Source organism: Garra rufa, chromosome 12 (assembly GCF_049309525.1).
Source record: "Garra rufa chromosome 12, GarRuf1.0, whole genome shotgun sequence".
NCBI classification, from domain to species: domain Eukaryota; kingdom Metazoa; phylum Chordata; class Actinopteri; order Cypriniformes; family Cyprinidae; genus Garra; species Garra rufa.
Window position 1 is genome coordinate 1,714,751 of NC_133372.1, and position 25,804 is coordinate 1,740,554.

The window sequence follows — 25,804 nt, forward strand, 5'->3', positions numbered from 1 at the left end:
GGCAGAGCAGCTCCACCAGAGCGTTAGTGTTTAGTGTTGCAATATTATTGCTAGATTTACTTGGAAGCTCTTCAGAAATGTTACCAAAAAAAATAAAAAATAAGTCAGCTAAAATCTATTTTTCATCAGCTGACAGAAACATGTCTCAATACAAACACACAAACAGGGACAAATGTAATTATGTAAATACAGGAGGAGCTCTGACATCACTGTATGAGATTCAGAGAAAGTGAAAGTGAAACTAATTTGATCGACAATATGGACGCCTGAAACGAAACTCGCTCTATAAACAACAAAATGTCGTTTAAAAACCTTTCTGGACACATCTGATACTCACAGGTAAGTGATAGAAATATAAGAGAGATTGTCCTGAACAGGTTTCTAATGGAACTGTAGGGTTTATGTCAGACAGAAGCAGGTTTAAGTGTGTCAGATACTCCACTGTTTGCTGCACTGAAATTATCTCAGAACTGAATTAAAAGTATGTCATTTGAATGATTGTAATTTTTTTGTACATGACATAAAGCCTAAAGAAACAGAAAGTAAATGATCTGCAGACAAACTTAAAACAAACCCGCTACATTGCAGCAGAAAATCACTTTAACATTAAAGAGTTACTCCACCTTTGACATTTTATCATTAATCACATCTCGTTCCAAACCCGTAAAAGCTTCGTTCATCTTCGGAGCAAAATTTGGGTAAAAACCGAGAGGCTTCTTACATTATTCTTGTCGCTTCATGAAATAATAATAAATAATGATTTTTTGGTTTGGTCTTAAGAGTGGTATTTACCTGGCAGTCAATGGGACATTAACAAGCCTCCCAGTTTTCATCCAAAATATCTTAATTATTTTTTACGGATTTGGAACGACATGGGGGTAAGTGATTAATGACAAAATTTCATTTTGGGGTGGAGTAACCCTTTAAAAAAGATAATCATATAATATATTAGATTAGATTAGGTTAGATTCAACTTTTTTTGTCTTTACACATGTACAAGTACAAGGCAACGAAATGCTGCTTAGGTCTAACCAGGAGTTTAATACGCAGCAAGTGCAGGATATAGGTATAATTTATAAGTGTACTTATAGGAGATATGTACAGGGAGAAGCTATGGAAAATATTGACAGATGAAAGTACTGTGGGCATAATTTACAGGTGCTATTAACAATTAGAATGTACAAGTAGAGGAGCATAGTACAGGTTGCTATTAGCTATAATCAGGAATTGTAGATAGGTATGAACATAATTTACAAGTAGCTGTTTACTAAAGCAGGAATTTACAAATAGACATGTATAGATATATTTACCAAAAATTTACAAAATGTATATGTGCAATGGGAATGTGCATTTACAAATGAGTATGTACAGTGTAGTGCAATTAATTAAGTAGTGCAATGGAAATTGGAGAGAGTGTGGGGGGCAGAGTTCAATAAGGTGACAGCTCTGGGAAAGAAGCTGTTCCTCAGTCTGCTGGTTCTAGTCCTGTGGCATCTGAAGCGCCTGCTGGAAGGCAGGAGAGAAAACAGTTTGTGGGCGGGATGAGAGCAATCCATAAGAAAACTGCATGCTCGATGCAGACAGTGTTTCTTCTGAATGTCCTGAATGCCCTTTCTTCTGATGTCTTCTGAATGGTTGTATAATGTGGAGAGATGTAGAAGATATATATGTCTGTTGGTAAATATATTGCTTGTTCTTTGTGCTTTCTTTAATCTAAACAGCAGGTCAAAGTTCAGATTGTTCACTGAGTTTATGTTACTGTGTTTCAAATCAGTTCTTACATGATATTTAACCAATTTAATATAGATATTGATTTAGCTTTTTTATGTCTAAAAAAGAGAAACTATTTTTTTTTTCTTGAAAAGGCTTTAAGAGGGAAAGAAAAATGGCAGAGTCTTCACTAACAGCAAGAAAAACAAGGAGAAATAGTATCAACAGTTTACCTCCATGTAAGTCAATAATCCACTGAAACACTGAGTGTATGAATGACTTCTACTTTTCTCTTATAATATTTAAGATGAACAGTTCAGGAATGTAAAGCATATGATTAAATAATTTCAGTTTAACACAATAATTCTTGTTCATGTATTTGTTTATTTGTCTATTAGGTAAGTGGTTGTGTAATGAGCTTCACATTTAGGTTCTGATCAGCTTCTGGGTTCATTTTACAATAATGACCATCTGACTGTAGATGATCTCTTACATATTTGAGTTTCTTCAAAGTCGTCACACTTTGTCTCTAGACACTCTTTACATTCTTCATGGGATTCTTCATAAACACTATTGAGGGAGTTCACACTAATCCTAAATAATGTCTCTTTCCAGTAATGTCATCCTCCAGTGGTCCTCTGTCTGAGGATCTTCAGTGCTCTATATGTCTGGACGTGTTCACTGATCCAGTCAGCACTCCATGTGGACACAACTTCTGCAAGACCTGTCTGAATAAGTGCTGGGACAACAGTCAGACCTGCAGCTGTCCATACTGTAAAGAAACATTCAAGCATAGACCTGATCTCAAGATTAATACCACACTCAGAGAGCTTGTAGGTCACTATAAAAAGAAAACTCCAGAGAAAACAACTGATGTTCTGTGTGATTTCTGTGAGGAGAGAAAGCTGAAAGCCCTGAAGTCGTGTCTGGTGTGTCAGAGCTCTTACTGTGAAACTCACCTGGAGCCTCATTTGAGAGTGGCACGTTTGAAGAAACACAAACTGATGGATCCTGTGAGTAATCTGGAGGACTATATATGTCAGAAACATGAGAGACCTCTGGATCTGTTCTGTAGAGATGATCAGACATGTGTGTGTTCGTTCTGCGTCGTGAAAGACCACAAGAATCACAACACTGTTCCTATAGAAGAGGAGAGTCAAGAGAAGAAGGTAGAAGTTACTAATAAAACTGTTTTTAAGGAATCATATCTTGTTTGATCTTGGGAAATTAAAGCTTATTATGAAAAGATGTTGCAAGCTTCCTCAGAAGACAGTGTCTGTATGTTCCTCTCAATCTATAGACTGAACTGATGAAGACACAGAAAGACGTGCAGCAGATGATCCAGAACAGAATCAAAACGATTCAAGACATCAGACACTCAGCAGAAGACAGAAAAGTGAGTTCATTTAATTGAAAGTAAATATGAATTATAGATCATTTAGATGCAGTTTTCAATATATAGTCCGGCAACACTGGGACTTTTCATAGTTTGTGTCTCTCCGCTTTCCTGTGTCCTATGGTCCAGATAGACTGTCAGTCTGTGTATTGGGGTGGGAATTTTACAACTTTTCGCAGGTTACATTATTACACCAGTAGATGATGAGAGATAAAGTTTATTCCTTAGTTGAGGGATTATGAAACCCCATTAAAACATTAAGTGTGAGCAATAGTAACACTGATTCTTGCAATAGAGATTATATACTGAACTGCTGGAGATGATGGAGGAGCAGCAGAAAGCAGCAGAGAAACAGGAGGAAGAGCTGATTGAAGAGCTGGAGCAGGAGATCACTGAGCTAAAGATGAGAAACACTGAGCTGGAGCAGCTCTCACACACTGAAGATCACCTCCACCTCCTACAGGTCAGTCAACATGATCTCTCTGATCAATCATAATGCAGTATATGACACCAGAACACTCCCCATGCTGAAGGATTTCTCCTCTCTCCTGCTGTAGATTCACTCATCCCTGTGCAGCCCTACAAACACCAGGAACTGGCCTGAGATCAGGATGAAGACTCATGAGAGTCTGGAGACTCTGAGGAGAGATCTGACTCAACTGAAGGACACTATAGATGAGAAACTCACACAAACTGGTACATCAATACATACATTGATCAGATAGAAACATGATTATGTTTTCTATTTGTTAAATATAACATTAACTATACAGCAAAAATATATATATATTCAAATATATATTTTAAGTGTATATATTTTTGTACATATTTTGGGCCATTTTATGTATACACTGTAAAAAACAATAGTAAAAAAAAAAAAAACAGTTAAATTGCTGACAGCAATGGCTACCAAACAGAAACCATAAAATAAATGGTTTACATTCTTTGTAAAATGCAATAACACATGGATTAGTTGATGTATATATAGACATATTTGCATTAGTGAATACAAAATCATTCTCAACAATCTCAACAATGGTGACAAAATATTCAGATAAATAAATCAGCTTTTAACATCACAAAACAACCTATAGATTCACAAAACAAAGCTTTTGTTGATTGTCACCACTGTTGAGATTCATGCGCTGATTCTTGATGTCTCTGTGCATCTAAAACATAGAGCTTAATAGTCAATAGCCCCAGTAGTGAACAAAGCTAGTCTCTTAATGTGTTATTCTTAATATCTTCTTACTGATGACCAGTTTTCCCTTGTATTTATTGCTTAAACAAACAGGCTTTAGAAGCACAGAGTTAAAGCAGCCAGACAAAATCATTTTAATCAAGAGTCAAGAGCCCAACTAATGCAAACACCGAACTTTAATATTTTCAACAAAACATCAACATCTGAAACTCTGTTAATTCTTGAAATGAACTTTTGTATAAAATTAAGTAAGACGGGATTGTAAAAAATGAAGATGCTCAGATCTTGAGAGATCACCATTATTTTTGTAATTTTACATACATTTCTATGAAATTTAAGAAAAAAGTGAAAAACTCTAAATAATACAGTATTTGTCTGAATAAAAATGAGAATTACTGTAATGCATCAATAATGATGTAATACTTAAAATAACAGCCAAAATGTTAATTTTACAGATGCTGTTAGTAATTTTACAAAATTTTGCATAGAATTTAAAATGAGAATATATTAATATATTTAAAAGATGTATTTTTAACATATATATTTTTACATTCAAATACCAAGAAATATATTTGCCAAAATATGTTTGAAAATACATTTACATGAATATATTTTCTACTGATTTATTTTTGTCACATTTCTGTATATTTTTTATATATATATTTCTACATATAAAATAAATTTTACAAAATATATAAAAAAAAACTGGCCAAAAAATATATTTGCTCAAATATATGTTCTAGTAATATATTTTTGGCCATATATAAAATATTTTTAAAAAGCATTTTAAAAGTATATTTTGACCTCTGTATATTTCTGTCCAAAAAAAGCATTTTCTTGCCACAGAAATATATTTATAAATGATGGCTGAAACTAAATATATTTACTATTTCAAAAATTTATTTCATTGAGCTTCACTGTTTGCAACATACACTACAAAAGCTTTTTTTTTTTTTTCTTATGCTCATCAAGGCTGTGTTGATTTGATCAAAATACAAAAAATAAATGTAATGTTGGGAAATATTATTATGTTGTAAAACAATGTTTTTTTTATTTACATTAAAATGTATTTTATATCTGTAATTAAAGTTACATTTTCAGAATCATTACTTAGAAATCATTCTAACATTTATTTTAACATTTATTTATTATCAATGTTGAAAACAGTTGTGCTGCTTAATATTTTTTGCAACCTGTGATACATTTTTTGATCAATAAAAGGTTAAAAAGAACAGCATTTATTTAAAATATAAAGGTTTTCTAACAATATATACTATCTTTTCAAAAGTTTGGGGTTAGTAAATATTTATTCTCTTTTTTTTTTAGAAATAAACACTTTTATTCAGCAAGGATTTGTTAAATTAATAGAAAGTGACAGCAAAGATTTATATTGTTAGACAAGATTTATATTTTGAATGAATGCTGTTCTTTTTAACTCAATATTCATCAATATTCATCAAAGAATCACAGGTCCTAAAAAATATTTGGCAGCACCAGATCTGTTTCCAACATTGATAATTCTAATAATAAATCAGCATAATGATTTCTGAAAGATCATGTAACACTTAAGACTGGAGTAACAGCTGATGACAATTCAGCTTTGCATCACAAGAATAAATTATATTTTAAAGTATATAAAAAAAAACGTTTTTTATTGTAATAATATTTTGCAATATTACCATTTTGTTCTGTATTTTTGATCAAATACAGTAAATGCAGCCTTGATGAGCTTTAGTGACTTCTTTAAAAAAAAAAACTTTAAAAATCTTACCAATCCCAAACTTTTGAGCAGTAGTGTATATTTAGCATACATTTCAATATATTTTAGCCACAAATAAATATATATTTTTGCCATATGTTTTCTTGTCATGTGTCTCTACAGAGCTGAAGTGGATGCAGCAGTATGCAGGTACAGTGTGACTCTATACTACACTAGTTTACATTCATACACTCACAGCTTCATTACTGCACTACAATAAAAAATAATAACAATAAAAAAGGATTAAATATTAAAAACAGCATCACAAACTGTGTGTATTGGTAGGTTGTGATGGATATTCTCTGTTTTCTCAGTGGATGTGACTCTGGATCCTGATACAGCTCATCCTAATCTCATCCTGTCTGATGATGGAAAACAAGTGAGATGTGGAGACATTAGACAGAAACTCCCAGACAATCCAGAGAGATTTGATCCATGTCCCTGTGTCTTGGGAAAGGAGGGATTCTCCTCAGGGAGATTTTATTTTGAGGTGCAGGTGAAGGGAAAGACTAAATGGGATTTAGGAGTGGCCAGAGAATCCATTAACAGGAAGGGAAAGATCACAGCTAGTCCCAGATATGGATACTGGATTGTGGGGCTGAGGAATGGAAATGAATATAAAGCTGGTGCGGTTCCTCCTGTGTCTCTGTCTCTGAGAGTGAAGCCGCAGCGGGTCGGTGTGTTTGTGGATTATGAGGAGGGTCTGGTCTCCTTTTATGATGTGGAGTCCAGCTCTCATATCTACTCTTTCACTGCTCAGTCTTTCACTGAAAAACTCTATCCATATTTTTGCCCACACCTTAATGATGGAGGTAAAAACTCAAGTCCACTGATCATCACACCTGTCAATGATAATAAATGAATTTAAACTTCTAATATGAAAGATTAAAATAATGATTTTTATCATTAAAAATCTGAAATCATTATGTGCTGCTATTTTTATCATTTTAATATTAAAAATCTATATGCTATAATTAGATATTTTTTATGTAAATATATAATGTTTGTTCAATAATTATTTAACTTTTTATAAACATTTGTGCCATATTTTCTGCCATCTGCACCTGACAAAGTAAAATTTCTATCAATCTATCTATCTATATTATAGCAAATTAGCTCAAAAGGGAAAATATTATGATATAACTGGTTATAATTAATTATGAATATTTAGCTCAGATCTCAGAATTAACTGTAGCAGAATCAATATTATTAGATCTGACAGTATAATCATTTATCAATTCAAGGAAAGAATATTTTTCTGTCCAGGAAAGAGTAACTTTCCTACTTTAGTCAGTACTAGCAGTAACTTAGCATGTAGCCAACACGGTCTCACCCCTATTCGTCACATACTGCCGTTTGGTCATTTTCCCCTCACGTCCATAAGCTGACGTTGAGGGTACCCCCTCTTCGTCGCGTGGCACCGTAGAGGGTCATCCGATAGATTTGAATGCAAATCCCTCATCTTTGGATTTTGACGAAAGGGGGTTAGGCATCCAGATGAGAGCAGTTGCGTACAAATACCACGCAGAATCTTCAACGGCAATTACGTCACCAGCGAGGCTCAGTTCGACCAGTTCACCTGATACGTGGTGTACACCTTCAAGCAGGTAAGTGACCGCAACAATCTTTTCATTATTTTAATTATTTCACTGTTTCTGCATCACTTGCATGGGGTCATGTGTTAAAACGGAAGCTTAGTGGAACAGTTAGCGCGGCTGCTAAGTTAGCCTACGATTGAGATTAGCCGAAGCTAACTTCTAACTCGTGCAGTTTGAAATCGATACATAAATAAAACTGTTTTTAATCATATTCACGTGGCTGAAATCAGCTCTACAAATCAACCAGCCTAGTATCGCGTATCATGTAAAAAGTCCGCACATTTACCATATTTTTACCATAGTAACGTTCACTGTTGCTCGACAAAGTCATGTAAATGCACACTAACCTCTAGCTTACTATGGTTTTACCACTGTAACTGTAGTCATACTGTGGTATTTGTAGTATAAGCACACTAACCACTAGCTTACTATGGTTTTACCACTGTAACCGTAGTTTTACTGTGGTATTTGTAGTATAAGCACACTAACCACTAGCTTACTATGGTTTTACCACTGTAACCGTAGTTTTACTGTGGTATTTGTAGTATAAGCACACTAACCACAAAGCTTACTATGGTTTTACCACTGTAACCGTAGTTTTACTGTGGTATTTGTAGTATAAGCACATAAAGCTTACTATGGTTTTACCACTGTAACTGTAGTCTTACTGTAGTATTTGTAGTATAAGCACACTAACCACTAGCTTACTATGGTTTTACCACTGTAACTGTAGTTTTACTGTGGTATTTGTAGTATAAGCACACTAACCACTAGCTTACTATGGTTTTACCACTGTAACCGTAGTTTTACTGTGGTATTTGTAGTATAAGCACACTAACCACAAAGCTTACTATGGTTTTACCACTGTAACCGTAGTTTTACTGTGGTATTTGTAGTATAAGCACACTAACCACTAGCTTACTATGGTTTTACCACTGTAACCGTAGTTTTACTGTGGTATTTGTAGTATAAGCACACTAACCACTAGCTTACTATGGTTTTACCACTGTAACCGTAGTTTTACTGTGGTATTTGTAGTATAAGCACACTAACCACAAAGCTTACTATGGTTTTACCACTGTAACCGTAGTTTTACTGTGGTATTTGTAGTATAAGCACACTAACCACTAGCTTACTATGGTTTTACCACTGTAACCGTAGTTTTACTGTGGTATTTGTAGTATAAGCACACTAACCACAAAGCTTACTATGGTTTTACCACTGTAACCGTAGTTTTACTGTGGTATTTGTAGTATAAGCACACTAACCACAAAGCTTACTATGGTTTTACCACTGTAACCGTAGTTTTACTGTGGTATTTGTAGTATAAGCACACTAACCACTAGCTTACTATGGTTTTACCACTGTAACCGTAGTTTTACTGTGGTATTTGTAGTATAAGCACACTAACCACTAGCTTACTATGGTTTTACCACTGTAACTGTAGTTTTACTGTGGTATTTGTAGTATAAGCACACTAACCACGAAGCTTACTATGGTTTTACCACTGTAACCGTAGTTTTACTGTGGTATTTGTAGTATAAGCACACAAAGCTTACTATGGTTTTACCACTGTAACTGTAGTCTTACTGTGGTATTTGTAGTATAAGCACACTAACCACTAGCTTACTATGGTTTTACCACTGTAACCGTAGTTTTACTGTGGTATTTGTAGTATAAGCATGCTAACCACAAAGCTTACTATGGTTTTACCACTGTAACCGTAGTTTTACTGTGGTATTTGTAGTATAAGCACACTAACCACTAGCTTACTATGGTTTTACCACTGTAACCGTAGTTTTACTGTGGTATTTGTAGTATAAGCACACTAACCACTAGCTTACTATGGTTTTACCACTGTAACCGTAGTTTTACTGTGGTATTTGTAGTATAAGCATGCTAACCACAAAGCTTACTATGGTTTTACCACTGTAACCGTAGTTTTACTGTGGTATTTGTAGTATAAGCACACTAACCACTAGCTTACTATGGTTTTACCACTGTAACTGTAGTTTTACTGTGGTATTTGTAGTACAAGCACACTAACCACTAGCTTACTATGATTTTACCACTGTAACTGTAGTTTTACTGTGGTATTTGTAGTACAAGCACACTAACCACTAGCTTACTATGGTTTTACCACTGTAACCGTAGTTTTACTGTGGTATTTGTAGTATAAGCACACTAACCTCTAGCTTACTATGGTTTTACCACTGTAACCGTAGTTTTACTGTGGTATTTGTAGTATAAGCACACTAACCTCTAGCTTACTATGGTTTTACCACTGTAACCGTAGTTTTACTGTGGTATTTGTAGTATAAGCACACTAACCACTAGCTTACTATGGTTTTACCACTGTAACTGTAGTTTTACTGTGGTATTTGTAGTATAAGCACACTAACCACGAAGCTTACTATGGTTTTACCACTGTAACCGTAGTTTTACTGTGGTATTTGTAGTATAAGCACACAAAGCTTACTATGGTTTTACCACTGTAACTGTAGTCTTACTGTGGTATTTGTAGTATAAGCACACTAACCACTAGCTTACTATGGTTTTACCACTGTAACCGTAGTTTTACTGTGGTATTTGTAGTATAAGCATGCTAACCACAAAGCTTACTATGGTTTTACCACTGTAACCGTAGTTTTACTGTGGTATTTGTAGTATAAGCACACTAACCACTAGCTTACTATGGTTTTACCACTGTAACCGTAGTTTTACTGTGGTATTTGTAGTATAAGCACACTAACCACTAGCTTACTATGGTTTTACCACTGTAACCGTAGTTTTACTGTGGTATTTGTAGTATAAGCATGCTAACCACAAAGCTTACTATGGTTTTACCACTGTAACCGTAGTTTTACTGTGGTATTTGTAGTATAAGCACACTAACCACTAGCTTACTATGGTTTTACCACTGTAACTGTAGTTTTACTGTGGTATTTGTAGTACAAGCACACTAACCACTAGCTTACTATGATTTTACCACTGTAACTGTAGTTTTACTGTGGTATTTGTAGTACAAGCACACTAACCACTAGCTTACTATGGTTTTACCACTGTAACCGTAGTTTTACTGTGGTATTTGTAGTATAAGCACACTAACCTCTAGCTTACTATGGTTTTACCACTGTAACCGTAGTTTTACTGTGGTATTTGTAGGATATGCACACTAACCACTAGCTTACTATGGTTTTTTTATTTCTCGGTATACTATTTGTAAAGCACAGTAACCACAATGCTTACCACACTTTTAAAAAGTTTTTGTGAAGTAATTATAATTCAGTATTTTTTTTTTCTGTCTTGCAGTTATGTCAGATCACCTACTCCAGGAGCTAAGAAGCCATCTCTGGTAAAAGCCATCACTGTATGAACTGTAATCCATAATTAATCTACACATAGTTTTGCTCTCTCTCTTTCTGTGATTTATCATTACATTTTTAAAATCTCATAATTTTGACCAATTCTGTCAGAAAGCTGCTAGAATTAACAGGGAACTTGAACTCAAAGCTCCCAATGCTGATCTTGAAGAAGCTGTCAAAGAGGCTAAACAAGTCCTTCAATGATTTAGCTATAACTGATTTGCTTTAATCAACGCATCCTTATTTTAGGTGTTGATAATAACTTTCCTTACAGTCCTTCCTCTCAAATATTTTGGTCACAGATTTTGTTTAGCACATTGTCTCAACATGTGTGTATTTCTCTTTGTTTCAGGATAAAGGGAAGACCAAAGGAAGGCCTGTCATGGGATTTGAATTGGGCCATGTTGTGCATTTATGGAAAAGACCAAAAGCAAAGGCAAACATTCCAATGGTATGTCAATGTTGGTCTGAGCACCTGGACTGAACTGTACTGCAATATCATATATCAATATATATATGATATTGTACAAGTGTACTCAAACAAAATTCTCAGATTTTTCACTTTTACTTCTGTCATTGGCCATTGCCTCAACTCTCATGTTAATTGTGTCCATTGTAAGTAGTCAGATTGTTTATACCAATCCATTTCATATTAAGTCCATTGTATTCTCTCTATATTAACCTTTACAAATTGGCACTGCCTCTTCCTGTTCTAACAGAATATGATATCTGCCCACACCTCAGAGGCTCAGAGCCTTTTTTTTCTATGTTGATTTTTATTTAACACATCTGTCTAAGAAGCACAAGTCTGGAAATGCTAGTTTATCTTGTCACAAATCAGATCATTGGTAAATTTGGCCAAATCAGATTACTTAAAGCGGTTCATACCAAGAGCAAGAACAACAATAAGAACTATTTTAGCATCCACACCAACGGACGATAGCGTTCTGTTTACACGCTACAGTCATCTGCCATCTGTTGTCAATGTTTTTGTTGTTCATCATGTGATAAATTCTCTTTCTTCCTGTCTTGCAGGATTTCTCACAGACTACTTCTGTATATACATATACAGTGATAGTGACAGGAGTGACCACAGTAGAGATGGGAGTGTTGACTGTAGAGGAGAAAGTTAAATAATAATAATATTTTATGGGACATTCATATTTGTACTTAACAACTTAGCACACTGTAAATACTGTTACATTTCTATTCCTTAAATTTCTTTGTCTTTTACTATACTAAGTGCCTTTTTATTTTATTTATTTTATACATTTATTTATTTCATAATTTTACTATGTTTAATATGTTTATCTGTGCTGCTTTCTTGTTTTATTGCTGCTGGTCTTTTTGAGCTACCAAACAAATTTCGTTGTATAACTACAATGACAATAACGTATCTTTATCTTTATCTTTATATTTTAATTGTTATGAACCAATAATTTGTCGTGCATTTAGTCACAATAGAAGCAAACAACAATTACAGGAGAGATATATTTTTAAAGGTAATAATTGTAAAATATTGAAGTATTGTTCTAATCATTTTTTTTTTGGCCTATTAGTTTGTTAAACATAAGCATTGAATATTATCTGGCATCTTAACGTTTTCTGTAAACAAATTCTCTTTTAATTTTTGAATATTAGACAATCTTTTTAAGGGGTTTTCTATTGCCTAATTTTTAATTACCTCTATGCAAATGCATTTCAAATACAATCAACTACTTGTTTTGTCTTTTTTTTTTTTCTTTCGTAATGGCACAAACTGGAGAGAGAGAATGCTGTTCTGGGCACTGTTTATCTGTGAAAAGTTTGATGTCAATAAACATTGGGAAATGACAACAAAATGTGTGATTCATTATTTTATTCTTAAAGTTCATCTGTCAGGTCTAAGAATTGCAATTTTGTAAGGTCCATTTGTGTGGGGCTGTATGCTTTAATATGGCTTTAAACGAAAAAACTCTAAGCAGAATCTGAATTTACCATTTCTGTTCATGCGTTTCTCTGTATTATTACCGTTCAGCGTTTTCCTCAGGCTACTTGGTTTATCAGATCAAGACTCTCTTCGTTTTCTTTTTTCTTTTCTTTTCTTTTCTTTTCTTTTCTTTCTTTTCTTTTCTTTTCATCTTGAGCTTAGTCTTAGCCAATAAAGCATCATATTTTTTCTAGAATTTGGCCAAATGTTTTAAACCAAAGAAAAAACTTTTAACGCTTTAAAGACATTAAAACTTTTTTCAAAATTGTTTGGTCTATAATTAAAACAAATTCCATTTTGATAAGAAAATGTATTTGTCTTATTGCATTTAATTATTACATTCAGAAAAAGACTCTTTTTACGGGGTCGAGTGCCCCCGTAAAAATCTGCTGTGCCCCAGTAAAATCTCCTGTTTGAGTTATAATCTACTTTGATAATCCCAAAATAAAGACATTAATCTATATGCAACAACTGAATTAAGGCTTCTAAAATCAAGCCAGTTTAACCGATGACAAACTGGCCCATGCAAGCAGATATCCGTGCCCACGCGCGTCTGTGTATTTAACTGCAACGTGCACGTCGTGCAGTCTTTAAAGCAGAAGTGTCAGCATGCAGTTGAGGTGGGTTATGAAAAAATTGCAAAGCCTGGCACGCACCTGTTCGCCGCACTTTTAGCAGCACTGTGCCCTGCATTAATTGCCTTAAAAATGTCAAGAATCTTTATGTGAAGTATGATGAAGATGCTTAAATAAATATACATTTTTTATAAAGAATAAATTTTTTATAGTGCTTGTGTAGGAATAGTTGGTTACACACGTCTTTATAGTTCATTGTGTTGTACACAACTGGCTTTCAAGAAAGAAAAGTGATATAAGTAATGGGGGACCATTTGCCCAGAGATGTAGCTACTGACCATCGGGAGTACCGGGACATTCCCAGTGGGCCTGTGGAGTTGTGGGCCGACCGCCGAAGAGAGAGACGGTGCTATTTTACATAACAGCGCATTCGAAACTGCAAAAAGCAAACTACCCCCCCCCCCCCCCCCAAAAAAAAAAAATAAAAAATAAATATTGGGTGCCATTTTGCGCGCTCGTGAATCATCTCATGGCTTCATATTCATGATTCATTGTGTAGTTTAGAGAGCTTTATTAATTATAACGGAACTTTGTGAGATCTAAGTTTAGTCACAATAAAGGGAGCGCGCTTTGCACTTTCCAGCCTATAATCCATTCAGAATTTGTATAAAACTTGTTTTTCGGACACATACATGCTACTATGATTTGGGAATGGCATCTGCATATTTATGCTGGGTTCATTCTCGAAATAGCGGTGAAGCAATGGACGGGACAAAAATATATTTTTCCTTCTCCCAAAACAACTTACCGTTTCAGCGTTTAAGATAGTTCAGTTTTGTATGCAATGGCAAAGTCATTAAATTTAGTTCATTTTTTATTAAGTTAATTTAGAAAAACGTTTGAAGCCTTTTTTGGTCGGTATTTTTTTTTTTTTTTTTAAGGAACAGCGCCAAGTGGAAGACTGATATTGTCTGTTTGATCAGTTTGCCTTCTCAAATCATCACGACTTGCCTAAAATAAAATCTATAGATATAAAATGGTTAAAGTATAAAACAATGTTAGTTTAAACATTAAAGATAAATGTGCGCTATTAGGCACATAGTTTGTGCAGAAAGTGGAAGCTAGAGGCCGCTTTGCAGGACATCAGGCGCCAGCGCTGTTACTTGCGTTTTGTTTTTGTTTTCTTCAGTGGAAGCAATGTAAAATTATCCGTCATTTTTGCTCACAAGGGTACGAGTAATACATTAAAAAGCGTTACAGCGTTTTTATAAAATAAAGAAAAAAAAAATTATGCGCTTTCTTCCGTCTCGTTCTTGAACAGGAGCGCTTAACAAAAATAAAGGGAAATCCATGACTCACAGACCTGATTAATATTTATATTGAAAGCTTTAAATTATTACTTAACGCAATAAAACAAATCGAAAACAAAAGCTATTTCATTATGTAATCAGTAAAGATTAATTTCTCTCTAAAGGCGCGTCCAAAAAAGAGATCTTTGCGACACTGACTCTGCACTAGTTTATTAATAAATCATTTAGATTTGTCCTTATACTCTTTCCTTGATGGCGAATCTTTTCCAGCTTCTAATTCATTTTTAATCTAAGTAAAATGTTAATTCAATAAAAGCCTGATTAAAGATCAATATCAGTGTCTAAAATATATATATATTTTTTTTTTTTTTACTGTCTACAAATATTAAAGTACTGATAGGGATATTTTACCCAAAAATGAAAATTGTCATAATTTACTCAATATCACTTTTTTCTGTGGAACATGAAAGAAGATACTTTGATAAATTCAGTAAATTTATGTCTATACAGTATAAATCAAGGGTAACCAGATATGTTAGGTTACATTCTACAAAATATATTTTGTTCTCCACAGAAGAAATTTAAGTCATACAGTTTTGGAACGAGAAAATTATTTTTATTACAGAATTTATTAGCAATAAATTTCCTGCATTCTAGCTTTAAATCAGTGCTTTACTGTGCATTTCTATGTGACAAAAATGCATTATTAAGTTTTTAAAATTTGAATTCAGCAATATCATTATTTTCTGTCCCGTTTTATTCATAAATTATTTACTCCAATTTATTCAAAAATAAAGAAAACGGCTTTTCTTTACTCGTGTCACAATGAACCTTTCATTTTTTTTATGTTAATGATTTAAGTAAAATATAGACAATTTATAGGCCTATGTTTCTGTGCCCTGGTCCGCTGCTGCGCTTCTCCGACAATGACCTGTTTCAATGTAAGCAGTTCACTGACGACTTGTCACCAGATTTTGCCATATAATTTCGTACGTTTACGAAATTGAAAGTGATCAAGACATTTCTCCGGAGCACAATGTTTCAATAAAGACTGTCCAGTTTAGCTTTTCTAGTATTGATAATTTCCGCGCTCGCAACATCGACATAAAATCTGCAAAGCCTTTGCACACCATAACGCTCGGAGAACGCAGAGTTCTGGCTTGCTTGTTTGTGTTTGTCAGTTAATAAAAAGAATAGATAGGTTAATTGCAAAAGTTGGTAATTGTATAGAAAGTTATTTTTTCTCAAAATGTAGCATATATTTCTCTAAATGTTTTTCATCCTAGTTTTTTACTGTTCCTTTTTTTACTAGCCTGTTTTTAAAAAAATATATATACAAGCAAAACTCACGTCTTTCATAAATGTTGCTTGTATATATATTTAAACAGTGAGTGAGTCTTATGTGTAGGTCAGTGTTGGAACTGAAAGGCGTTCGGATTTTATTTAGCTTACTATTTAATAAAATGCAGACCGTGGCCTATAACAGATATTTGTGTATTGTTATTTTTGAGGAATCCTCCTGCTATTGCTATAAAATAACAATCAAATCGGAGCAGCAGCACTAGCTTTGTATACTTTATGCTTGAAAAACATAAAAAGTCTAAAATATGTCTATATTATTATATTGTTATACATCAATATATAAGTATTTAATATGCACACAATTAATGTATAAGTTTTCTTAAGTTAATTGGGAAAAAGAAAGATGCACTAAAAACTGCAAAAAAAAAAAAAAAGACAGACGCAGACGTCACGTTACAAGTCAGACGCAGATGTCACGTTCATTGAGAGGAATGAATGAAGGGCAAGTAAATTGTGCATTGGCTCACACACTATGGCGCGTACTCCGTGCCAATACCGAACGACCGACCGACCGACCGAACAGCCGAACGGCTAATCGAACGTCTGACCGCACGTCTTGAACTCTCTGCGGGTGATCCACGTGACGACCTCACGTGACGTCAGCGCTATAAAATTTGGACATTAGGAATTCAAAAATGATCAAAAAATAACTCTGCCTTTTTGTTGTTGCTTGTACTTGATTGGAATGTTGATGTTTCCTGTATTATCTCTGTATTACTGTATTATCTGTTTATGGCATTAATTAAAAAAAAACTCTTACCCTCTTTCCACAGCAGGTGGCAATGTGTAATAGCCTAAATGTAGTGATGTGAATAAGTTTAACTTTCAAGTGTACTGAATTAAACATTAATGTTGAAATCTTATTTTTTGTTTTTATCTTTTTTATCGTAAGTATATGATTAATTCAATCATTTGACAGACGGGTAAAACAATTTGAATGTACTTTTATGAATGTACATATTACTGCTGCTAAAGAAATTGTTTTATGAAATAATGTTCGGATATCAACGCAAAACCCACTTTTAGTCATATTTATTGACGTGTAATACAGTTACAAAAGAATTTATAATAATAAGCTTAAAAAACAATACGTCCTCGTGAATTGGTTGAGTGCTAGAACACATTCAGTTAGGAACTCAAGCGGAGCGTGTGTACTGGCCACGGGGACCTGGGGCAAAAAATGCCACTAAATTGGACATATTCCCCTGCACAAACAAATTAAATATATTACGTCTGTTGCTAATAAAATGAAAATGATAGAAAGTGTAAATTGCGGCATTACATAAAGATCTGCTCATCTGCACCGTAATTCTTTTTAGGCGTTTTTACAGTGTTGCATATTATAACCATCACACACGATTCTGTTGAGTTTAGGAATGAAATGTCTAATCAGAAGCGTTCAAATGAGTCTTGTCAGTTTTGTTGAGTGCGCTCAACTCTTGATTTTTTCTCATCATAAACAACAAAGCTCAGACGTACCTACAATGTTAAGAGATTCATTACACAGGGAATACAACAAATTCATGGTTTAAATTTAAGATAACATGTACATTGAAAAGTTCTTTAAAAGCATCTGGAATGCAATAAAGTAATTTTTAAAGGTGTTTTTAAAGCATTTGAGGTATGGATTAAAATACTAATAGGCTAATTAATAATTCGCATATCGTACAAAATTGCGTTGCAGCAAATCCTCTAAATTTTAAGATATTTAGAACAGAGAGACATAAAAATCGGAAAATATATAAGCAGCTACAATTATTAAAGTTTTACATATGCCAGTATAATTTGTAATTATAATTATAGTTTTATAGTATATTATATAACATTATAATTTTAATAGAATTTAAAACAAATATTATCGGGCCTGTTTTAGGCTTTTCCTTATTTTTATATTTTAGACATTCATCAATAATGGAGATGAAGAAAAAAATTACTCGCCATCTCTTCAATGAACGTGCCTTTATATACAGTAGAAATATCTTTAAATCTTTACAGATTACATAATGAAAGTTTCTATTTTCGATTTGAATTATTTCGTTTTAAATTGGTAATTTCTAGCTTTCTATATATATCATCATATATATATATCATGTCTGTGAGGCTATTCGCTGAGTTTCAGTTGATTGTGAAGCGATGCCATTCAAGACCAGACGGCGCATCTTCTGTTTTCCTATTTATTTTATAAACGCAAAACGAGTTGTTTATATTGTGAGTGCACTAAAATAAAAGTTGATGTATTACTCCTACTTTTATGAGCAAAAATGAAGAATTTTTTTTTCTAGATTGTTTTCACAGAAACAAACAAACAAGTGATGCACTGGTGCCTCCATCCTACAAAGCATGCTTCAGCTGCCTTCCAGTCTCCACACAAACGATTGGATATTCATCCAACAGCGCGCATTTATCAAGGTTAAACGTTTAAACTAACGTGTAATATGCTTGAACTGTTTTATATAAAGAATTTTAATTTAGGCAAGTCCTTGTGCTTTGAGAAGGCTAAATTGATCAAATATAGATGATCAACTCACTGCTGCTGGCCGCTTAGTTATTACTTTAAAAACATTTAAGGTACAATTAACAATAAAAAAAAAAATGATTCAAACGTTTTTCTAAATTAACTTAATAAAAAAACGAAACGAAATATAATCACTTTCCCATTATTAAACTGAACTATTTTAATAGCGGAAAGCATGCTTTTGATAGATGCATGCTTGATGAGTTTAAACCGTCTCATTGATCATTTGGCCTTCGCAAAAAAAAAAAAAAAAAAAAAAACTGTGTACCCTTGGAAGAAATTCTGCAGGCGTCCCTGTTTAATGTGTGTGCGCGTTTTATTTTTTATTTTATTTTATTTTTTGTTTGTTGTTTTTTTTGGAGAGTGAGATTCGGAAAGCTAGTGGTAATGTAGTTTTCTGAATAGGCCTATAATCGCTGTTTTAATAACTGTTGAAATGAAAAGTTATAATTATCAATTTCTAATGTTTTTATTAAATTGTAATCACATTAAATACAAGTCCGTCCCATTAAAAATATTTTATTGGCCTACATGACAGCTGCGTCTGTTTTCTTTTCTAAAAGACGAGTTTATGATGTTTGTAGTTAGCCTTACAGCTGGTTCACCCTCCGCCTATAGTATGAACTCAAGTAAGAACATTAAACATACTAACTCACAGTAGGAATTTTCTTAAACAAATGAGTGTATCGATATGTATCGTTATTGTGATATAAATCTTATAGCGATCAATGCAGTAAATTCAACAAATATCTATACTTAATGTGTATTACTGTATCAGTAATATTAAAAGAAAACACACATCTTATGAATTTTAGTATGAAATGCATGCAACACAATAGCCGACGTTTTTATCAGCTTACTAGCTTTTATTGTGACAATGTGGGAATACGTTTTTTTCCTGCATTTTCCCCAAAATCTTATGTTTCAAAAGTAGATGTGATATGCTACTTATGACAATGTGGGACTTGACGACAATAATACCAGACTTTTTCGCTCCTTAAATAAATAAAAAACATTTATGTAGGCTAAAGTGTTTGCTAAGTAAAGAAAACAATGTACATTTTCAATGAAACAGCTATACTCGCAGATGCAGATGACCTGCCTATTTTAACAACATCAGCTCCAGCCGACTCGCTATCGAGGCACAAGTCATTTTCATGTTAGCCACACACAAACAAAGAGACAAAATTATAATCTTTAACTTGTAACACGTTTCTACATGTACTTACGTGTTGTTTACGTGTAGTCATGGCGTCTGGTCGACAGCGCTGGTAACTCGTCGTCATTACAACACGTTTTTTACGTGTAAAGACACGTTGTAACACGTTGGAGTGTTTTTATCTCATTGTACAGTATACTATATATATATAGGCTATTGTGGTTAGTATAACGATAAACCTGTTATACCCAGGGCTCGATTTGAAGAGGGATGCGAGGGATTGTTGAGTAAAATGACAAAAAGCATCCCCTCTGTAAATTCTTATAATATCTATTATCCATTAAAAATGTTCAAATATCATAAATCCACACAGTCATGTTGTGAATGGAGTAGCCTACAGCGACACGCGCACATTTTGGTTCTCTCTCTCTCTTGCTTGTATGCGATGCCAGCTGTTTCGTTGAAAATGTATAGTTTTCTTTACTCAACAAACACTTTAGCCTATACAAATGTTTTTTATTTATTTAAGGACCGAAAAGTGTAGCATTATTGTCGTCAAGTCCCACATTGTCATAAATAGCATATCGTATGTACTTTTGAAACATAAGATTTTGGGAAAATGGCAGAAAAAAACGTATTCCCACATTGTCACAATAAAAGCTAGTAAGCTGATAAAAACGTAGGCTATTGTGTTGCATGCATTTCATACTAATATGATTCATAAAATGTGTGTGGTCTTTTAATATTACTGACAGGGCCGTGCAGAGACCTTTAAAGGGGCAGGTGCTCAAAGTATAAAAAAGGCATCTGAAACAAGGCATTAAGAGCCCCTAGGGTCCATCACCTCATTGTAGGCATCCAGTTACTTATGTAACAAGTAACAATGTCATTAATAAGACAAATTATGCATTATTTGAAGTTTAAATTGCCTTCCAGGACTCAAACAACAGAATCAGTAATATTTTTTCACTTTGTATTGTATTGTACAATTTGTATTGTATTGTACGATTGTAGACAACAGGCTTTACTGCAGAGTATAGAAATAAAACAAACATATTAAGGAAGGAATTTTATTTCACTATTTTAAATATTTTAAATATCAATTTAAGGCAAATTGTGATCCTTTTTAAGAGCTGCAGAAGTAAAATGAACAGTATGAGTAGGATTTGACAATGTACGGTAGAATATTAAGGCATAAAATGGCATGATCTTTAATTCAGATACAGCTTTACACAAAACAAAACAAAATATCTTATACAATGGAATTTCAGCCTTTATTCCATTAAAAGGGATAAACCGAGTTTATCATTTATTATATGTATTTAAAACATAACTATTACTGTCTTATTTGTAGTGGTGGGCCGTTATCGGCGTTAACGTGCTGCGTTAACGTGATACTTTTATCGGGCGATAAAAAAAATATCGCCGTTAATCTATTCTCAAAGTTGGGTTGGGAGCTGGGTCTAAACTACGCAAGATATGATGACTTTCACCTTGATAGTTTAACGCGGATGAATACCAAAGACTATAGAATATCGCGCGTTTATGTCTCCTCTGCCAAAACACAGACGGGATCGCGTCGTCCTCCATTCATAAAAACCGAATCTACTATAGCGCGAAATGCCACGTAAATTCGTCGTTTTTTGGATTCATAAATCAAATATGGTCTGTCACTTAATTCAAATCGCGATATGGACTAGTGTCTGTGAAAACTGAAATGCAAAAAGACCGTTTTAATATGAATCCGGTATGTTCCGTTTGCCTAGCTGTATGTATGCATTGCGGAGACGTGCTTTTACTACACGCATACTGAAACACACGTGACGCTCCCGGTAATTTTTGGCATTTGCATCTCACATGAACAGATAAACTCAATCTCCAAAACTGCTGTGAGTGTCACTTTTACCGTTTCATTTGAGAAAACTAGCATCATATCATACTGTATGTACAGAAACTTCACGGTAACCTGTCAAAATAAAAGTACGGCGTAACATGTTTAGTCATTATTTGGGTAGCACACATATTCTGAATGCCTTCATCAGAATTCAAATTAGCCATTTTAATCTAGATTAATCTAGATTAATTCCAAGATTTAATCTAGATTAATCTAGATTAAAAAAATTAATCTATGCCCACCCCTACTTATTTGTTTAGATTTTTAGAAGGCACATTAACTTCTTTCACATTTACAACTCTGTGTTTGCTGCATAACAACGTGGGTCGATAATTGCAATAATTTGACCATAAAGAGCTGAAAAAATGTGGAAAAAAAAGTCACTCTCTGTCACAAGGGGGCGCTTTAAGAGCGCTGAAATATTAAGGTTTCTCTAGTAACAGCTGTATACAAATCAGCATTAACGCTGTTTATCAGGCAATAAATGAAAATGACAACGACATGTTTCTGAGGACAGTCGCTTCCCATTCAGATAAATTCATATAAAGACATCAGTGCCGCGTTTTGACTTTGAAACCTACAGCGTGCATATTTATTCAATGACATCATTGCCTTTTGAAGTTTAATCCAGCCATATCGCGATTCTCGTCTTTCCGTCCCCAAATGTACGACCTCCTAAATTATAATTAAGTATTTTCTTATACTATTTAACATATTTCAAAATTTTTATGGCCTTAAATTTGATACAACTAAATTGAGGAGTTTTTAGGACCTGCAGGTGCCCTCTGACAGAAGGGCACTTTGGGCATCTGAGCAAAAGGGGCGGGTGCTCGAGCACCCTCCGCCCCCCCCCCCCCCCCCTCTGCACGTGCCTGATTACTGATACAATAATACACATTAAGCATATCATTTTTTTTTTAATTTACTGCATTGATCGCTATAAGACTTATATCACAATAACAATACATATCGACACACTCATTTGTTTAACAAAAAAATCCTACTGTGAGTTAGTGTTTAATGTTCTTACTTACTTGAGTTCCTTGAGTTCCCAATTCACGACGTAATGTTTTTAAGCTTATTATCAATTATTTTGTAACTGTATTACACGTCAATAAATATGACTAAAAGTGGGTTTTGCGTTGATATCCGATTTCTTTAGCAGCATTAATATGTACATTCATAAAAGTACATTCAAATTGTTTTACCCAAGTCTGTCAAATGATTTAATTAATCATATACTTACGATTAGTAGGACAATTATAAAAATAACTAACTAACTAACTAACTAACTAAATATATATATATATATATATATATATATATATATATATATATATATATATATTAGAAAATTTATTTTCTAATAAACTTTTTCGAATTAAAAATGTAATTACATTGAAATCACTTTTGAAAAAGAAAGATTAAAAAAATAAGATTTCAACATTAATATGTTAAATTAAGTACACCTTGAAAGTTAAACCTATTCACATCACTACATTTATTATACATTGCCACCTGCTGTGGAAAGAGGGTAAGAGTTTTTTTTTTATTAATGCCATAAACAGATAATACAGTAATACAGAGATAATACAGGAAACATCAACATTCCAATCAAGTACAAGCAACAACAAAAAAGCCAGTTATTTTTTGATCATTTTTGAATTCCTAATGTCCAAATTTTATAGCGCTGACGTCACGTGAGGTCGTCACGTGGATCACCCGCAGAGAGTTTAAGACGTGCGGTCAGACGTTCGATTAGCCGTTCGGCTGTTCGGTCGGTCGGTCGGTCGTTCGGTATTGGCACGGAGTACGCGCCATAGATGAACGCCATAGATGAACGCCATAGCCACGCGACGAAGAAGGGGTACCCTCAACGTCAGCTTATGGACGTGAGGGGAAAATGACCAAACGGCAGTATGTGACGAATAGGGGTTAGACCGTGTTGATGTAGCATGTAGCAAGATCAACATTCAGGGACTTTGAATTGTGGTCAGCACACAGAGACAATCAGTTGTGAATATAAGAGATTTAATAAATGAACTGCAATTTTCCCAGAATATACATTTATACTTGTGCATGATTTTGAAACGGTTTGTTTGAATCTGTTTTGAGCGTAATGTCTGTAAACCCCTCGCTTCCATAAGCTTACTCTGCTCTGATTGGTCAGCTGGACAAACCTGTTGTTGCACAGAGAGGAGTACTTTAGCAAGTTAGCGAGCGCTCATCTGTTTTTATTTTTTTTTTTTTTTTTTATTGTATCAAATCATCATACAAATCGGTACAAATATCAGCAGTAGTCATACTTGAAAGATAACAAACATTCAAACAACAACAACAACAACAACAAAACAAAAACAAAAAATAAACAGATAATAAAAAAATAAAATAAAGCAAAAAAAAAGGGCTATTTTGGTACATAAGAATTCTTACACAAAAACTTTAAGTGCAGAGCAAATTTTAACAGTCTTCATAGCTTTCTTATTTTTAGATATTGAAATCAAATTAATCGAGCGCTCATCTGTGTTTCCTAGTCTGTGGTTGATTTTGATGTCACAAGTTGAAATTAAAGCCACATAAAACATTTTTATTTTTTATTTTTTTCAGTTGAAGAGTATTAACTAGCTCACATCAAAATGAACATTAGCCTCACAGGAAACATTAAAAATAACACTCAACACCTAACCACTCACAAGATAAAGTACTGATGTTAAATAAACAATGTCAAGATATGGTAAAGTCCATTATACTAAAGTAGATTTAATATAGTGTTCATTGTGTTATAAATAATCATACTCTTTAAAGTTATAACCACAAATTTGTAAGTATTATAATGTAGGCCTATTATAATTATCATTATGATTATTCATGAATTGATATACCATATTATGAGGTTTTTTATAATGCATTACACATTCATGATAGTGCCTTAAGACTACCCTTATAATGTCACCTTTCATTTACCTTCATAGAAAGTGTTAACGTTTTTTTTGTTTTTTTTACATTAAAAATTTCATTTGCTTTCCACAACCTCTTTAACTTCTATTGCAGACAAAAACTATTAAATTAAAATAATTAAATATTTAATTATGCTACTTGCATTTCTTTGTGAAGTCAAAATCAATCCCAACTTTGCTTCAAAATGCATTGTGAGAACCTGTAACCCGAAATCACATGATCACTAACTAGAAATCAGTTTCTTAAATTAATCATGACAGGAGTAGACAAGTTCAGTTCTAGAGAGCCGCTGTCCTGCAGAGTTTAGCTCCAACCCTAATCAAACACACCTGAACAAGATAATCAATGTCTTCAGGATTACTAAGACTATAAGCAGGTGAGGGTTTTTCAGGGTTGGAGCTCTTGGACTGAACAATTTTTTTTCATTCTCTTGCAAAACTTTTGCATTACATCAAGAAATGTTGCGTTTCTTCGCAAAGCTTTTGTGTTCTCTAGCAAAGATATTTGCATTCTCTCACAAAACCAGTTGAGTTCGGACAAACTTTATTTTACAGCCTGTAAGTTAGTGGTTCATACAGCGTCACAATAATTCACAATAGAGTGGTTCATAGAGTTTTATTTTGAACTTGGACTTTTTGAGTCAACTGTAACCTCAACACCAGATAGAACTGAATGCACATCACACCTCTATTGCATTTAATCATGCTGTAGCTGGGGTCTCAGTGACTGCAAACAGCTCACCCAAAATATTGTGGTTTGAAGAAATACAAACTGATAGATCCAGTGAGTAATCTAGAAGACTTCATATGTATGTGTATATATATATATATATATATATATATATATATATATATATATATATATATATATATATATATCACCACAGAATTTATATACTGTATAAATGATGTTTGTGTATGTTGTTGACTGCCAGGGCATTACTTATATGGTTGCCAAAACTTTCTAAATTATTCTTAGTTCACTGCTGTGCCATATCTGTAAAACAAATGGTCCAAAATTACATATCAAAATT

At 33.6% G+C, this 25,804-nt stretch overlaps 1 protein-coding gene and 1 long non-coding RNA gene across 2 annotated transcripts; both read left to right on the forward strand.

Annotated features, from left to right (window-relative positions):
• The first annotated feature begins 244 nt into the window (after positions 1-244).
• LOC141346480 (E3 ubiquitin-protein ligase TRIM39-like) lies at positions 245-7,024 on the forward strand. The gene is made up of 8 exons (XM_073851345.1): positions 245-339; positions 1,866-1,949; positions 2,326-2,879; positions 3,011-3,106; positions 3,402-3,569; positions 3,664-3,800; positions 6,179-6,216; positions 6,381-7,024. Exons 2-8 carry the CDS (start codon positions 1,886-1,888, stop codon positions 6,926-6,928), a joined length of 1,605 nt encoding a protein of 534 aa, XP_073707446.1. The 5' UTR covers positions 245-339; positions 1,866-1,885; the 3' UTR covers positions 6,929-7,024.
• A 2,930-nt stretch (positions 7,025-9,954) lies between these two features.
• On the forward strand, positions 9,955-12,832 carry LOC141347669 (uncharacterized). The gene is made up of 3 exons (XR_012357397.1): positions 9,955-11,019; positions 11,382-11,480; positions 12,065-12,832. It is a non-coding gene; the product is annotated as an uncharacterized lncRNA (long non-coding RNA).
• Positions 12,833-25,804: the final 12,972 nt, after the last annotated feature.